Source organism: Xenopus laevis, chromosome 8L (genome assembly GCF_017654675.1).
Source record: "Xenopus laevis strain J_2021 chromosome 8L, Xenopus_laevis_v10.1, whole genome shotgun sequence".
NCBI classification, from domain to species: Eukaryota; Metazoa; Chordata; class Amphibia; order Anura; family Pipidae; genus Xenopus; species Xenopus laevis.
In genome coordinates, this window is record NC_054385.1 from 98,648,576 (window position 1) to 98,666,545 (window position 17,970).

At 36.8% G+C, this 17,970-nt stretch overlaps 1 protein-coding gene across 6 annotated transcripts in view; it reads right to left on the reverse strand.

The window, feature by feature from the left end:
- Positions 1-1,100: 1,100 nt before the first annotated feature.
- Positions 1,101-17,970, reverse strand: part of sipa1l1.L (signal induced proliferation associated 1 like 1 L homeolog) — a 155,703-nt gene continuing 138,833 nt past the window's right edge. For 4 of the 6 annotated variants that reach the window (XM_018231085.2, XM_018231081.2, XM_041573296.1 and 1 more), the window contains 9 exons: positions 17,374-17,492; positions 13,946-14,391; positions 12,462-12,701; positions 11,880-12,039; positions 8,504-8,729; positions 6,304-6,450; positions 3,732-3,846; positions 3,327-3,450; positions 1,101-3,173 (listed from right to left, as the gene is read on the reverse strand). In XM_018231085.2, the coding sequence (XP_018086574.1) occupies positions 3,030-3,173; positions 3,327-3,450; positions 3,732-3,846; positions 6,304-6,450; positions 8,504-8,729; positions 11,880-12,039; positions 12,462-12,701; positions 13,946-14,391; positions 17,374-17,492 (1,721 nt within the window). In that variant the 3' untranslated portion in view covers positions 1,101-3,029. The remainder of the gene's footprint in view (positions 3,174-3,326; positions 3,451-3,731; positions 3,847-6,303; positions 6,451-8,503; positions 8,730-11,879; positions 12,040-12,461; positions 12,702-13,945; positions 14,392-17,373; positions 17,493-17,970) is intronic. The other 2 variants (XM_018231086.2, XM_018231087.2) reach the window with 2 other exon arrangements.

Below are 17,970 nucleotides of genomic sequence, written 5' to 3' on the forward strand. Positions count from 1 at the left end.
ATTTGCATAACTGGGCGCGAACCTCGTACCCATTGCTGTCCCGCAGGTTTGTAAATAATACCTTCCCTCATACCAAAAATAGTTATGCTGTAGAATAAATTGTATACTATTTAAAATAAATTCCTTCGATTCTGGACTTATTTCCTCATCACTATTTAGGTAATGTTGTATTGCTCGTATTCCCTGCTCATGTCGTATACTAGTATAAAGTGCTTTAACATCTAAAGTTACTAGCAGCCAATTTTTCTCCCATTTTTGATTTGTCAATAAATTGAGTATTTGTGTTGAATCCTTTAAATAGGAGGGTAATTGGTTTACAAACGGTTGAAGTTTTGTATCAATGTAGTGGGAAAGGTTGCTGGTTAGGGAATTTATGCCTGAAATAATGGGTCTTCCTGGTGGTGTAATTGGATTCTTGTGAATTTTTGGAAGAATGTAAAAAACAGGAGTTACCGGATATTTACTTATAATATATTCCTTTTCTGTTCTATTTATTATTCCTTCTGTTTCAGCTTTCTCTATAAGTTTTTCCAATTTTTTTTGAAAAATTTCACCGGGATTATTTTCCAATTTTCTATATGTACTAGTGTCATTTAATAATTTCAGGCACCTTTATGTCTTGAGACTGGACCGAAACGTTGACAAATAAACTTCACTTTGCTTGATCTCATTATGAAGTCCTGGAGTGCGTCATTCCTTGGAACATGACTATTTTATAAATATATATATATATATATATATATATATATATATATATATATATATATATATATATATATATATATATGTGCTAGAACATATATCAATAGAGCAAAGAAATCCGCACTCATAGGTCTTTTTTATCACAAAAGTGCGGATTTCTTTGCTCTCTCTTGTTCTCTCTCTCTCCGCTGTGGGGCCACCCCCATAGTTTGGAATCCTATGGCATATACAGGCACTGTATATGGTTCTGGTCCCGTGCACTAGGTTGTGACCTTGTTCTCCAATCAGAATTGCTAGTACCCAATAGGAAAAAGGGTGGTAAAGAATGTTGCCCGAAGTATTTAAATAAAGAAATAAATAAAAAGAAATCAATACAAAGAAAAAAAACAGTACAAACATAATTTAAAAGCAGTTTTATTGTTGTCATTTTACAAGTTTTCTCTGGAGACTCTGGTAAAAGAATTTGCTGTAAAATTCTAATAAATAGCCTGCCTTTAACAACTCCCTGTTCAAAATAGGAACTCAGAGCAAGACATTAGAGTACTCTAGAGAGAGCCTTGCAAAAGATTCAATTTACAAATGATATCAAGCATTAGAATATAAATCTCCTTCATACAGTTATTAAAAAAAGACACTAAAACACTCTTTGTTTCAGCATTATAGCATTTCTACAAATGATCCCGAAAGGGGGGGGAATAACCATCGGACTGCAAGCTTTTCAAACTGCTGTGTAAGGGAAATAGGTTATTTCTGTACATGCCACTTGACCATTAGAAACATTTCAAACATTGTAAAGGAAAAAAATCCAATTTATTGATTTTTTTTCAGTGTCACAAACTTTACTGACGAAGCATAACACACTGAAAAATTTTCTTACAAAATATAAATATCTCTTTGCCTACATAGATTCTCATAGCAAATATAATGAGCAGTTCTCAAAATTTAGGCAGATTTCAAACTGTTTTTGTGTGTTTTGTGTTTCGCATTGTCCAGCTGTAAAATAAAAATGCATGTGGGCAAACGAATGTGGTTTATTAGAAGAGACAGTCGTGTGAGCCAAGTCCTCGGGTCTGAGCCACTCACTGAGAACTGTAGTTCCCGAAATCTGTGTTTGTTGTAGTATATAGGGTTTATAATGCACTTAAATAATGTCTTTAGAAATAGTTATACATTGAATCGTTTTAGTATATATCTAGTAACTACTACATCCAAAGTAATACCCTCTTTTGCAATATATTAAAACAATGCCCCCTTTCAGGCTATGTAGCAACATATCATCCCTTAAAATCATGTTATGCAGCAGTAATATCAAATTACTAAAATACATTTTTACACTATTCAATGTAGAATTTATAAGCAGAAGGAACAATGTCATACGAGACTGCAATATTCAAACCCACAACTTGGTTTAAAGAATTAGGTTATACTTTTTGTGACTGCGTAAAAAAAATAAAAAATAAAAAGGAAACTGTGATTTAATATGCATATAACATATTAGTGCTCTGTGTAATACACCAGAAAATTAAAGCAAGACAAAAAAAAAGAAGAAGAAGAATCTAGGTTTCACCAGTGTTGGTATTGTATTCAACAGCAAGTTTGGAATATCAGGGCCCTGTGTGCATTGTCTTATCCAGACAGGCTTCCTTTATAGACAAAGCAAGGAAGCCACATACCCTGGCACTTGCTACAGACCATAGTACCATAAGCATAGTAAAATAATGACGCCTAAAAGTAAATGCTAAAGGTCGCTCACAGATATCCATTCTCAATCTGTAGGCCTCATCTTCTGTAAACTTTAACATCGGGACTACAGAAGATCAATAAGATGATACAGGACTGTTCAATACTTGACTTATAAAAAAAATACCTATTATTGCTGCCCATTAGCAGAGGGGAACACTGTCATAAAGCAATTGAAAAATGAACTGTTAAAACATCTCTAATGGGAGAAAAATATCAAAATCCAAGATTTGTGGATCTTTGATAAGAAGTATCTTTTAATGCACAATTTTCCTTTAAATCATCCTTATTTTTTGTCGTTTTCTTAGGTTAATATAATATGAAGTGATATAAACCAGGTAAAATGAAACATTTCTGCACAGGGTTGGCTACACTCATTGCAATTAGTGCTTGAAATGCAGCCAAACATGGCAATTGTACTGCTTTCTGTAGTTATCAAAAGAAGCTGCATTTATGTGTTGCTGAAACCATACAGATAAATAGAGGTTGTGGCTCTCAGTTATGTGTACATTTTGATCCAGGAGCAGTTAAAGCTAGAGTGCTAAGTTATGGAGAAGTGATGGGCTTGCTTATGATCAAACCTGCCCTTAGCTCATATCTATGGTGTTGAAAACCCATTCGGTAAATTTTTTCAGCTTGGCCGAAGCGTTTTGGGATTCCTCTTGCAAGCGCATATTGTCCTCTCGTAAAAGTTGCACTTCAGCCTGAAGGTTGGTTTTATCTTCTCTTTCCTAGAGCAGAAGGAGAGTCGACATGATATTATGACATTATTTAATGTGCATTGTTCGTAGGCAATAGTAAATCATTGAGAATGATGGAGAGATTTTTGTTCTCTTCATTTATTAATATAAAAGTGAGGCAGATATTACCATTCTATAAATTACCTTTTTCAAATCATACTGGAGCATTTTGAGCATGCTTTCTAGCTGTTCCACTTTGGAGGCAAGCGTTGTAGGAGAATCTTTCCTGTCAAATGAATGAAGACCACAATGATCACCTTCAAGGCAACTGCAAAAAAAATGGTTCTCCATATACCAGATGCAGGCAGCATATCATACTCTTGTGTTAGTACTGTAACTATGAACTACTGTAATGTGCATGGCACTGGATACTAGGAGAGTTTTAAGGACAAATCCTACATCTTTTGACACTGTTAGCCCTTAAAGACCATCAAAAATTCTCCCAAAACATTAACATAAAAACATTAATATAAATTGTGCTGAACTTCTGTGTATACAGAGATAAAGTATAGAGATATGCATTTACTTGGCAATTACTTATTAGCTTACCCAAAGTATGTGTTGGCTTGGGATGCAGACTGGCTTTCTGTTTGGTCACCCAAGGATTCAGTGCTCCCAGGTCTATGGTCTTCATCGGGACTAGTAAAGAATGTGGCTCTTTGAACTATATATATATATACAAACAGAAGCAAGGATTAAACATGCAAGTCCTTTAAATTCCTTCACTTGCAAATGTACTTTGATTAGTATGAAAGTATCCAGATGGAATGTAACAGCTAATTGCACACAAAATGGTTTCTCTCAATGACACTTGTCTTAACCTACGTACCAAACCATAATCTGCCAACATAAATGTGTATGTCCTCTATGTTAGAGGATCAATCCATCAACAATTCTAGTTGATCCAAAAACTACAACTACCACTCCATCCCACCCCAAGCCTATCCATATTGATTTTGTAAGCAAATTCTGTGCAGGATATGGGTTTAGAACAGGACACTAAACTTGTTTTCTGCTGTTTCACTGTGTCAAGGTTTATGGTTAAATGGGGAACATTGGATACACTTGTTTCATAAAGAAATTGCACTAGAACAGTAGTGGCACCAAAGCCTGCTGCATCGTCCTTTACATACTGTAACTGGTTAAAATACAAAACAAACCCGTTGGCTTATTTTCTTTGGAAATTGCCCCTCCTTTCTGTAATCTTAAACCTTCATATCTACACGTAACGGACCTAATATGGTTTTATGCTGTGTGGGTGGCAAAGCTCATTTCCTTACAACAATATAAAATGAAAGCTTGATTACTAGAGGGAACAATCACACAAGAACAACTGTAGATAAACTAAATTAAATTCTTCATCTTGTAAAGACAAAAAAGAAACACAAAGAAAAGACCTTCAATTAAATTTGGGAAGAAAGGGGTCTCATTTGAGGGTATTTGAATTTTCTCATTTGCAGCAGGAGACACAATTATGATCAAAAACCTACTTCTCTCATTTTGCAGTAACCTCACATTGTACACGGTCAAACTCTATCCAAATATGCACTATAATAAAGCACATCCATAATCATCTTAGAATATCCTTAAATGTACAAAAATGGACCTCATGGGAAATATATTGAGTGCAATTAGCCAAGCCAAGTAATTAGAAATGTAAAAATACACAACCAATAAAATTTACCATTTTCCAAACATACAAGCCATGAGGAAGGAGAAGAACTTGAGGCATTCACACCTTCCAGAAAGGTCTAAGTGATAATTAAATAAATGTTGCTATATTAACTCTTCTCCTCGAAAATCAAGATACATATTTCACTTTGCTAACCTCTTGTTCTAGGCATATAATATGTATATAAATATATAGATATATAAACACACACACACGCAAATATCAGATGATAAAAGGAGACTTGCATTCCAAAAGGCTAAAAACTAGTAGATATCTTTCCCTTACTGCTAATTCTCCTTCCTCACATGGGAGGGACCTCCCATCCAAAAATATTCCACTATCACTATATATATACTAGATATCACTATATCTTAGCTTGCCCCCCCCCAAAAGAGCTAACTTTGTGCATGTGCAATTCTATACACATTTGTGGATGGCTACAGGCACATAATTACAAGGCAAAGATTGTGGATCACTGCAAATTAAAGCCACATATAGGTCAGTCAAATATAATGTTGTATCAGTACTGTCAACAAAAACAAACAATTTGGACTTAGTGGATTTGCAAAAAAAAAAAACTGGAGCTAATTCATTAACTGGCTCTCTGCCTATTCTGTGTATACACCCACACACAGGCCTGTGAGATGCATGCAGTGCAGTACCAAGTGGAAATCAAAGAAATATTTGGGAGGACTTCTTGTTTGCACTGGACAAGTCACTGATGAACCAGTAAAAGATGCAGGGGAAAGAGCAGAAATATACCAGAAATATGTTGTTTTAAGAGGAGTGCTCAAGTGTATATTGAAACAGAAAGCAAGGGTTGAAAAACCAAGGGCACATAGACTTCCTGGACTGGAAGCATGTCGTTTTGGATTAAAGCCATAGTATACTTTGGGCATTATTTCCTAAATTAAAGCCTATTTCTGTCTTCGTTTCATATGTTCCACCCTTTTCTTTTACTGGCATCCCACACACTGTATATCAGTTCCCAGCCCATTACTTCCATGAGTATATTTATAAGGCTCACAAGAACATGTAATTCTTCCAAAAACTCAACCGTACAACATTCTTTCCAGTCCTCCAACTGCCGATATTGCAACCCCTAAACCACACTAAATCTATTTCTAAACATATCCTTAACTTTGTTTCTTCTCCATGCTTTTACTTCTATACCACTACCTCTAACCTGCTTCATCAATACATATGCAATCTCAAAATTAAGATGATTACCAACCCTTAATTTCCTCAGAAATAGAGGCCTAGTTAAATTCCCCCTGACTAATCTGCCACCAGCTACCTCTTGTACGTGTATTCATCTCCTCTATAAAATCACATCTACTTAAATGTCTGGTCACTGTGCCGAGTCAATCATTCTTCTACCCTCAAAATTACCTAAATCCAAATAACTACGACCCTGGGACTCTGAACCTTGTTAAAAAGAAAACTTACCCTCAAATGCTTTTGCGGCATCTACCAGATTTGACCATTCAAGGTCTGAGGCAGCATCTGGGAGGGGCATGAGGCCAGGATCAGGCATGGCTTGCCTCCTTTGATCATGGATGTCAGTGAGGGAAGTATCAGAAGCAGAAAACTCACCTAAGCAAGCAAAACATTTTATTTAAAAATTGAGCTCTATTTTGCTTCTAGGGCAAACACTGGCAAGTACAAAAAAAAGAGAGAGACACTACAAAAATTGTCTCCCAATTTAAGCATTAAAGAAAGGGCTTATAAAGTACTCTCCATGTGGTACATCACCCCTCCCTAGAAACACACAGTCATCCCCTTTGCCTCACCCTTATGTTTTTGTGGGTGGCACTGAACTATAGTGAACGCTTTCTGGACTCGTTTTTCAGATGGCATTAAAAATACTTAACACAACGATATCTTCTACTCCAGCAGTAGTACGGTTGTGCTTACCAGACACAAAACCTCAACGTATCCACAGGGAGCTACTCAAATACTGGGAGCGGCACGATGGGTTGTGGTTTTTAACTGGTTGACCCCCAAATGATCTTTACTATATAAAAGACTCAACCACATTTAAAATATGCATTACCTCACAGCTAGATGTGTCAACGGATCAACACTTTTTTAATGTGTTAAGTCCATGTAGTATTTTTTTTTTTGTAACTTTTTTTTTCCCTTTCCCTTTTTTTCTTAATTTGTAATTTCCTTTTTTTTTTTTGAAAAAATGTTAAAACTCATAAATAGTTATAAAAAAATGAGACAAAATCTGCATATTCTGCATGTGGAAAACCTAGTGTACAGATAAGTATTGGGTCCTTTGCTTGTGTCAAAACCTTGTGAGCAAATAAAGAAACAGATAACCCATAGATGAGTGACAGCAGTTACAGTGAGTCAATCAGGACCTGTTGGCAAATATAATACAATTGAATACAGCTAATTATAATGACTTTATTGCAAATGGATGATACTAATGGCTAAAGCACAAGACTGCTAATATGCATTTTGATTAAAACGATGTAAGTTTGTTGTTGCTAAGCACATAGAAAAGAACCAAAATAGAACAGAAGCCTGAAAATTGCAGCTTTTAAAGTCAGTATAAAATTTGCTGCATTCTCTCTCTCTCTCTCTCTCTCTACAAAGGAACACTGAGGATTGATACATTTATTTTTCGAATTTGTTTCACATTTACATGCCATTATCTTTAACATTCACCCTTCATAAATGTCATTATTCTTTAATGAAATCTATGACTACGTTGTAGATAAAAGCCAAAATATTTGTTGAGGACCAAGCCTATTAGAAGCCCTATGGAGCAATAAGCATTTATTATGTATTGTAACTTTACTTTATATTTATGTGTATTGTATTTTTATACTTATTTGAACTTAGTATTGTAATGACCCCCTGTTTCTTCTACTAAATTATTGTTCTGCTGTACAGCGCTTTGCCTCAAGGAGTGCTATACAAATTAAAATATACATACATACAAATCTAAGGTCTCTGAGAAACCTTGGAATGCAGTAGCATCCTTATAGGATAGTGGAAGCAAATGTTACAATTGTTGTTATGAAATAATCTACGGTGTAGCCAATCTAGTGGGGGGGGGGGGGGTTCCAGTAAATTAGCCACCAATTTAGTAAATCCAATCACTAAGGTGCTCCTTTTAGGAAAAAAATGCATCAGCCCATGGAAAAAAACTTAAGGACCGAGTCTAATTGCAACATTTTACTCTGCTGTGCATGTGGGCACTTAAGAAAACAGGGCAAGCAGCTGCTAGGTCAATGGAGCCAACGGAGGCAACAGAACATCTGTAGTTTCCTTCCTACCTCCAGAATTGAGAACTGCAGTGGGACAAGTTTAATCGTTTCTGCATTCTGAAGTGGACTGAAGTTTAGGGATGCACCGAATCCATGATTCGGTTCGGGATTCTGACTTTTTCAGCAGGAATCAGAATCAGAAACCTAATATGCAAATTAGGGGCGGGGAGGGAAATTGCATGACTTTTTGTCAAAAAACAAGGAAGTAAAAAATGTTTCCCCTTTCCACCCTTAATTTGCATATGCAAATTAGGATTCCGTTTGGTATTCGGACGAATCCTTCGCAAAGGATTCGGGGGTTCGGCAGAATCCAAAATAGTGGATTCGGTGCATCCCTACTGAAGTTGTCTCGCCACAACTCTTACCATGTACTGATTTCACTCCTAGAGTATATGAAGGTCTCCGTAATGATATTGACTTGTTCAAAGATGGGTAGGTGCTACTGAAGAGGACATCATTAGGAAGCGCTTGATCCAGAAGTGAAGCCCTTGAATTGACATACAGCATGTCTCGCTGCCCGCTATAAATGCTTTCATCTGATAGTGTCCTGTGCAGGGATCGTCTGGTAGTTGGAGTTGTGGGAAACGGTGTCTTTTGTAGAAAGAAAAGATAAAACATAAGAGGGGTTACTCTTTAACTTGATGTTAATTAACAACAGGCCTACAGAAAAAAGATATCAGTTAGACTAAGTATCCCTGCAAAAATATGGAAACTGCAGAATCGCAAAACTATTTTAGAGACGTATCAGACTTATTTCCGGCAGACAACATTAAACAGCATTTTATGGTTGAAGGTTCTTCATTCAATGGCAAGGTAAGGGAAACACTAAAATAAGGGGGAGTTATGATTTATAAATCAGAAGGGACACACAAAATGAAATTTTGTGAAGCAGCAATCAGATTAGGTTAGATGAAAAAAAGAAACCAAGGTAAGGCAACCTAATAAAAGATATATAAAAAGCAAAATGATGGAGACTGAGGGGTGTGATCTGTTCAAAATGAGAATGGGCCGTTTTCTGGGTCTGCTGAAAAAACAAAAGATCTAAATTGTTTCCATTTATCCACATATAAAAGTTTTTGCCTATAAGGCCTGAAATATTAACATAAAACCGTTTCCTTGACTTATGCCGTATTATAAAACCATTGTGACAAAGCTCAGTTACTATATGGGATACATCTAGAACTCATTTGGAAGGTTTGCACTGATTAAGCTGTTCCTTTTCTTGTCTGCTATGGTACCAGTGGGTTGTAGCACAGCAGATATATTTCTAATTTTCAAAAAGACAATGTTGAGTTAATATTAGGGGTGCACTAAATCTAGGGTTAAGAGCCTTTTTCCGCTGGATGTAAATTCGGCTGAATCCAAGTGCCTGACCAAACCAAAACCGAAAAAAAACCACAAAAATTGACAACTTTTGGCAGGTGTGGCTCGACAAGTTCTACCGCAAGAAACACCAATTTGCATATGACCATTAGGGTTCAGTTTCCAAATACTGTGTGAAAGATTCAGGATTCAGATATAAACCAAAGAGGGGCCCACACTCTCCTTTTTCTCTGTAATAATAAAACAGTAGATTGTATTTGATGGTAACTAAGCTGCGTACATCTATACTGGTGGCAAAGCAATCCTACTGGGTTTATGTGCTGGTCATATTTCCCATTTAACATGAATGTTGATATTATGGGGAATATTTAATAGCTATAGTTAGTCGCCCCAATCATTTCATTCATTCCTAAAGGTAAGACCTTGCCAAACAAACAAATCTTTCACCGGTATTCCAACCTTGAGGTGGGCAATGTTGGGCTGATCTATTGGTTTGGCCCTCCCAGCTTGCCGCTAATGCAAGCTGGGACATGGATTGCATCAACATGCAGAGCGTTGTTCCATAAAGGTTAGAAATTATGATTAGAATAGGTACCTAGTAAGCCTGTGGGGAAATATTAAATGGTGCCCCTGTGCCACATATACCACAGTTTGTTTTTAGCTGTCCTATTTCTGAGAATACAGAGTGAACTTGATATAGAAACAGAATTTTGACATGCTGACATAACCTGTTATTATTTTTCAAGACTTTCTTTTGGTTTTATGAACACATGGGGAAGGAGTCTAGGGCATGGTTGTCATGGGAACTGTGCTTGCCCCCAGATAAAATATGCTGAAGTGCTCTGGGCTGCAAAGGTTTTGATTTTTTAAACTGTAAATTAAGCTCTTAATTCAAGCAAAATGTACATTTGCTGTGTAACCTGAGGGCAGTAATATCCTTTGTCCAGGAAGAAGTAGGGATAATGACTCAGTTTTCATGAGTAGCATTTTAAAGAAGTTTTTCTTTTTCTCTCTTGAATTAAAGGAGACATATAGGATACATGAAAACCCCCTAATTTGTTAGGCAATTATGAGTAATAAATGGTGTTCTTTTACATGGTGCTAAAATTATTATCTTTTAAATTAGCCCCTTTATTTGAGCTCCCTATAGATGTTCTCTGGTCCCTGTATCAAATGAGGGGTGGGCGTGTCCTAACGGTCCCTACCAGAAGCACAGTAGGAGGGGCACAGCCAATCACAGCCCTACAGTCACTCAATCAAAGACAGGCTTCAGTTCCCTATCAGGTCCTGCTAGCTGCTGATTGGTTCCTGTTCTACAGTGGAATGAGCTGAGTGCTGCTGGCTCCCCTGCACAGCCTGGGAATTCAGGGAGAAGGAAGTGGAAAAGAAGGGAGGGATTATCAGGGTTTTTGCAGAAGTATTCAATAAATCAGCCGAAACACCACTACACAATTCTTCTATATCTTTTTACACAAAATGTCTCCTTTAACAATTCCCTTGAGAAAAAGAAGATCTGAAAACGTTGCCACCCTTATGCTAACAGTAGAAGACTTAATGGCTCTGGCCAATGAGCCAACTGGTTTAAACTTTATTAAAGCACCATTACTCGCTTCATTCCTCAGACACCAAGAACAGTTTAAACCTCTGGAACCTTCTTCCACCCACTGATTGAGTACAGCCTCCTATTCTCATGTCAGAAGAACCTTGAAAAGTTTCTGCACTGCATGGTACCAGAGGATTCTGGCAAGGACCCTCTATGCCAGCGGTTTTCAAACTGTGGGTCTCGACATGTGGGATCAAAATGAAAGGCCAATTAGGGTATAATTTGGAAAGAAATACTATTTTCTCTCCTAAAAAAACCCTGAAAGCAAAGGTAGCAGTTGAATATTTGCTTTCCAAGATATCCTAGATATTTATGGAATTATGTCTGAATGAATAAGACACCACAGAGATTGTAAACTTCTCTTGTGTAGAATAGGACATCTGTAGGCTCTAGATCAACAGATACAAACTTTAAAACAGGCATATAAAGTTGCCTAAACTTGCAGACATACCAAATGTCTTAATAGAAAAGTTTGTCTTGAAGGTGAGTTTATGCACTCAAGAAGAGTGCACCTGGAGTGTTTAGGGTTTGTATATGAACACTGGATCCTCAACAAGGAATGTCTTGTGATAAAACAAGGGCTTTAAGGAAGGATTAAATATTCTCATAACAGCTCAAACCAATTCTTTTTTTTTTTTTTAGATATTTTAAATTGCTTATAAATCAATCTTTAGCCAGCCACTGAATTTAGCCCAAGGATAAAGATACGAGGCAATGCAGTAACCTGGAACAGAAGTAATCTTTATGAGTACGTCTTTCAACAGCAAATTAGTCATACATCTTGCAAATATGTTAGTGTTTCACTTATAGCATACCTTTAATGTATTTTCTGATCCACTTAGTGGGATGTCTAATTCTATGAGTTTCTTAAGCTCCTCCTGCACAGTAGACACCCTCTGTGGGGATGCCTGTAGATCTCTGATTGATGCACGGAGTCTTGGTGGAGGCATGTCATTACAATCAATGTGGTGGTGTCTTTAATGAAGAAAACAGAGGTCAAAAACTCATGAAAATTTGTTATAACATGAACAATGAATCAAGAGTGAAGAGTTTGAGAAACGGCTAAAGCAAAGGAAAGGAATATATTTTCTTTGTTATAGATATCACACCAATGCGTGAATACCTGTTAACGGAAGAAACCTGGTAGAAGTTTTATTTTGGCAACTAACCTATTTGAACTTTTAGCATCTTATCAGCTACATTCTTAAGATTCTTAAGCACATTAGGTTTGATTCATGCAAAATAGCGTGAAAGGGTTAAGTTGTGCGCATTGCAAGATTAGTGATGGGATGCTATTTGCTAGCAAAAGATACTGTTCTGCTATAGATGTAGGCAATTTAATACTGAAAGCTATAGTCCCATCTAGGATTTTGTAACAAAAGCAGAAGGGCTCTTACTTTCTTGAATCCATAAAGCCCACAGAGTTTATTGTCCCTTCAGGTTTTTTCCATCCAATCAGGTACTTGCTGGTAGCACCCTGACGAGGGTAGAAAGTTCTAGGACCAGAGGAGGAGGAGGAAGAGGAGGAGAAAGAAGGTGCAAGTTGTGGGGAAGTAGAAGAATGGGACTCTTCCTTGGGGGAACTTCTGGCACTAGTGAAAATAACAGGACTCGCTGAGTGCCGAGAACTCATGGTGCTAAGGGAAAAGGACAGAGAGAAAGCTATTCTTAATGGTTGTTTAGTAACCCTTTGAAAATCATTTTCAAAGGGAAATTTTACTTTGAAAAAGTCTGGGTCAGTGTCACCAGCCAGCAATTTATGGACCTGATTTAACACATAGACAAAATAGACAAAAAATGGAAGAGCAGGACTGTACACAATCCAATGAAGAACAAAAAAAAATCTCTCTTAAGTTTACTATTTTAGGGACTGTACCGAATCCAGGATTCGGCTCTTTTTGTCGGATATAGATTCAGCCAAACTGATTCGTGTGATAACAGATGATACAAGTTTTTAATCTCTTTATATATTTATAAGCAAATAAGGGTTCCATTTTATGGTTCAATATTTGATCAAATCTTTTGTTAAGAATACAGGCATCAACTCCAAAAGGGATTGATCTGGTGCATCCTTAGTCACTATGATTTGCGAAGTAATCTCTAATAGGGATATAATACTCAGAAGCCAGCAAAAAGAATTCTTTATTAACTGCCTCAATTTTTGACTGATGCCAGCTGCACAATGGATTAAATAATTGGCTCCACCACTGACTGATGCCAGTAATACAAGCCTTTTAATACAACAACAAAAACATTTAAAATGAAGGTATTAAATGTCTCTTTTCCCCTTTTAGACTTTGTGCGACAACAAAGACAAATGTGACTGAACTGACAACACATATTTAAATCTAACAAAACCTATTAAGATTTCCTTTAAACGATAAATGAATAATAAACTTTTTAGCCTACTGCTTGACGAGCGAACTGCATTGTAGAGCTGTATTATCATGAAATACATGTCTATGATAGACAGTTCAATTTAGGCATGTCTAGCAATATATCAATGTGGGAACACATTTACTTACTCATGAGAAAATCCTTTTTAAATATGTTTCAAGGCTTTGTCAAATACTAGTAGCTCTGCTGTTCTTATTTTTGAACAGCTCTGTAAATAAACCCCAACACTTTTACCGGGGAGGCTGCACTAATGAATCTATGCAATTCTTGAAGGTTGAAGTTTGGTATTTGAAAGGGAAACCAAGGGGAAGAATGGAAGAAAGGCAAGAGTTGGATTTTCCCATAACCATACTGATGCTCAAGCTTAAAAATGTTTTATACAGAAGGAAAATGCTAGTTTGTGTTGAACCACCACCGTTATTGAAGACACCACAGGAAGACAATGTGACAATACACACAATTATACCTACAAATAGTTGCATACCTTGTGTGAGAGGCTGCATCACTGAGGCTGTAGGCACTGTTCTCTCTTGTTAAGGGTTTGGAGCCAATCTGACTCTTCGTGTGACTGTCCATAGCCACAGGGGACTCCCGCTTAACATCTAATGCATGTGAGTCTCTGTCACAAGTCCTATCAGAGATTAAGCCAACATCACTGACACTATGCCACAGAGGGGCTACTTTTTCCTTTGGAGGACCAGAACGTGGTGAGGTTGAAGAGTTGCTGTGAGAGGCGGCGTTAACATGGTTGATGGCATATGAGGTGGTGTCTATTCCACTGTCAGCAGATGTTCCTTGAATGTAGGTGTAACTGTTTATGTCGGAATCTAAACGGTCTCCACTGTCATACCATTTTTCATCACTGTGTGCACTTGATGCATTACTGGAAAGAGTATTGGTGCTGGAATGGCTAGAGTAGTGGCTATCAGTCTGGGAGAAAAGATGAGAAAAGATAACCCATTCACTTGATATGCTTACAACAATATCATGATTTAGATAAAGAACTCTGCATTTACAAATGTGTATTCTCTTCTGTACATGTATTCAGTATATTAGAATATCTAGAAGGCACAAAGGATTTTACCATAAAGGAATTGTTCAGTATAAAAATAAGGTAAATAGATAGGCTGTGCAAAATTAAAAATGTTCTCGATATAGTTAGTCACAAAAATGAAATGTATAAAGGCTGGTGTGACTGGATGTGTAACATAATAGCCAGAACACTACTTCCTGCTTTGCAGCTCTCTTGGTTTACACTGATTGTTTACCAGGCAGTAACCAATTAGAGACTTGAGGAGGCCACATGTGTAATAACTGTTTGCTTTTGAATCTGTCCTGCATGATAAGAATCAATTGCAAACTCACTGAACAGTTATGTGCCCCCTCTTCAAGTGGCTGCCTAACTCAGAGTTAGAGAGCCCAAAGAGCAGTTGTGTTCTGTTATGTTAGACAGCTGTTCATTCCAACCTTTACAGATTACATTTTTGGCTAACTAGCTATATTAGAAACATTTTTTATTTTGCACAGTTTTTATTTTTCACTGTTCCTTTAAGAAAGGAATATATTCACATGTCCTGTGGGCATTCTCTTGGATCACTAGTAGGGACTGAATTAAAATGTTTTAATTAATTATTCTACTTGCAAAAGTTTAAAGGTTCTAATTGGATGCAATGAAGTTCACCAATGACAACGAGGAGCAAAAGTGAAACTGAATCTATGGAATTGCTGGTCATGCTAGACGAGAGAGAGTCTAGTTTTGGAATTGCTCTTTGCTTGCCTTAATTTTGCATTAGAAAATGAGCAGAGATTAAACATCCCAAGAAGCAATGTTAGATAAGAATAAAATGCTGCAATCACATTTTTTTCCAGCTCTAATTATAGTTCTTCATCTCACTTGTATGTGGAAAACTAAAGTTAATGTAATTCATTGTCTAACACAAAGACAAACATGTCAGACTCACAAAATTCTTGATAATGTTACTTCCATCACTGGTATGTATAGAAAAAGTATGACTGCCATTAAATAATGCAAGGTCATTGTTCAATGTTGGGCGGCACTGATAGAGGATAAACCACTTATACAGATGTGAAGGCCAATTATCCAGTAAGTATATGAATAAGTGAGGTTTGTAGTACCTTTACCCTACATGAGAAGAAGCAGTTAAGTGCGTACAGGCAGTCCTAATAACAGCACCTCATACATTAATGAGACACGAGTTAGGGGGAATTCAATTCCGAAATTGGGATGAATGGAAATTGGAATAAGCATTGCATAGCTGAGGACAGGGGGACAGTTTCAGTGAGCGTTACTCCATGTAAAAAATGTGGAGGAAAAATATTGCTAAAATTATTGTTTTTCAATGCAAATTCACAAGATTGACGGTGAACTGTCTTTTACCAAATGATGAAAATTGCTATTCGTGACAACTGTAGAGTTGAAATTGTGTCAAATTTCTGTTGTGAATATGAACAATGTATTGACACTAGTTTTAACACCACTTTTACTGCAAAAAAAAAAACCCCCAAAACCCTGCTTTCTGCTTTTTTTGTGAATTCTGCCGATGCATGAATTTTCATGTGAGCGCTGCAAGCTGTATACCTCATTAAATGCAAACAAAAGTAAATAAAAACACAGGTAAGGAAAGTCATACATTCTTTGCCTGAGGGGGATGCATGTACATTGCATACCAACTGAGGTGCAAGGTATGGGGGGATAGAATATTTCAATGAATTGAGTGGGCTGCATTAAAACTGCTTTCCTCCCAGCTTCTCATCAAACCTGTTATTTGGGTTTAACTGATTATGCAAGAAATCATGCAAGGCCTGAATCCATGTGAAACAACAAATAGCTTACTTCTAAAATGCATCTTTTAGGAAAGAAAAAAACAAAAACTGTATAACCTATTTTGTTATACTTACAAAATTTACTGAGAAGTAGAAATGGAACATTATTAAATAACTGTTGCCTATGTTTTCCAAGAGTAAAGGCTGACAACTGCTGACAGGAGGAAGATTTGACAAGAAAGGCCTGAAATAGTTCGAAAATCACCCAAGACTGTGACTTTTCCACAACAAACATTTTTATGGTGATTTCAAAATGTCTTTTACACCAACAAACACATGTATGGCTCATTTGGAAGGAAGCAGGTCAGGTGCCGATGCAGCCACAAGCATAACATTAGGATTCAGTAAAACAAACTGAGGCTCAACATGAATCCCTCTGCATAAAAAACTGACACAGGGATTTTGTTTCCCGTAAATAGCAGAGCATTTGTGGTTGTTTTTAATGCAGGGAAAATGAAAAAGCGATAAAAGGAAGCTTTATATTTTTTCCCTTAAAGGACTATTCAAACGAATGAATCGGTTCATTGTGTTCACAGAGAGCGTGCTAATGGTTGAAACTGGATGCATTTTCAAAATAGAATCATCAAATGAGCTACTTTTTAGTGGGAGAATTACTGATGGTTTAAATTAAGCAAAAGATGGGAGAAAAGACTGACTGTATTCCATGACACAGGTTCCCTTCTATAGCCAGTAAAAGAATATAAGCTCAAACATTTCTACTGCAATTGTAAATAGCCTTCAGCAGCAGAAACGTTTCAAAAACATATTTTTCTATCAAAGACTCACAAAGAGTTTCCAGTGCAGTTTAACCCAAAAAAACAAAAGCACATTTTAATGTAAGTGCTGCAACATGCTGCAGGACTACATTCCCCAAAATCTTCTGGCCAGTTGAAGTAGGCACCGGTTTGTTACTATAGCTAACTAATTCAGTCTGTATGGCTGCCTGTTAATATACTGGATTAAATCCACAGACAGAAAGAAGCAAACTCACAGGTGATTACCAGTAGTAACATGCAACTGTTTTGGTTTCTAGAGTAAACATAACCGCAAGGAAAAATGTAACAGTACCTGTCCCTGCTTGTGGGGAGAGAGATGAAGAACGGGGTCCTGTCGAATGAGTCGTCCAGTCGGGCTGTCTCTGTATGACGGATGTATTTTCGAGACAGCAGGAAGATGACAAGTTGGTTCTGCAATACAAGAGTTTTGACAATTTGAAAAGAAGAGGACTGAATCTAAAGCAGTTTCTGTATGTCTCTAACCCATACTTCCAACAGGGGATGTCCATCTTGAGTTTAGCCCCTTATACCCCCTTTGCAGACAAAAAAATCCTGCATAATCATTTGCCCATATGTCATCAACATTACTGAAGAATAAAGAGCTGATGGTGGAAAAGAACACAGGCTAAGATTACTGATTGGGTTGTACAGTAAAACAGCAAAACATGGCTGTCCTTGGATATTGCATTCAGTTGGGAAGTCGATTTCAAGACAGATACCTGTCATCATATATATATATATATATATATATATATATATATATATATATATATATATATATATATATATATATATATATATATATATATATATATATATATATATATATATATATATATGATGTGATCGTTAGGGCCCAACGATCACATCAAAATGAGAAGAATACATC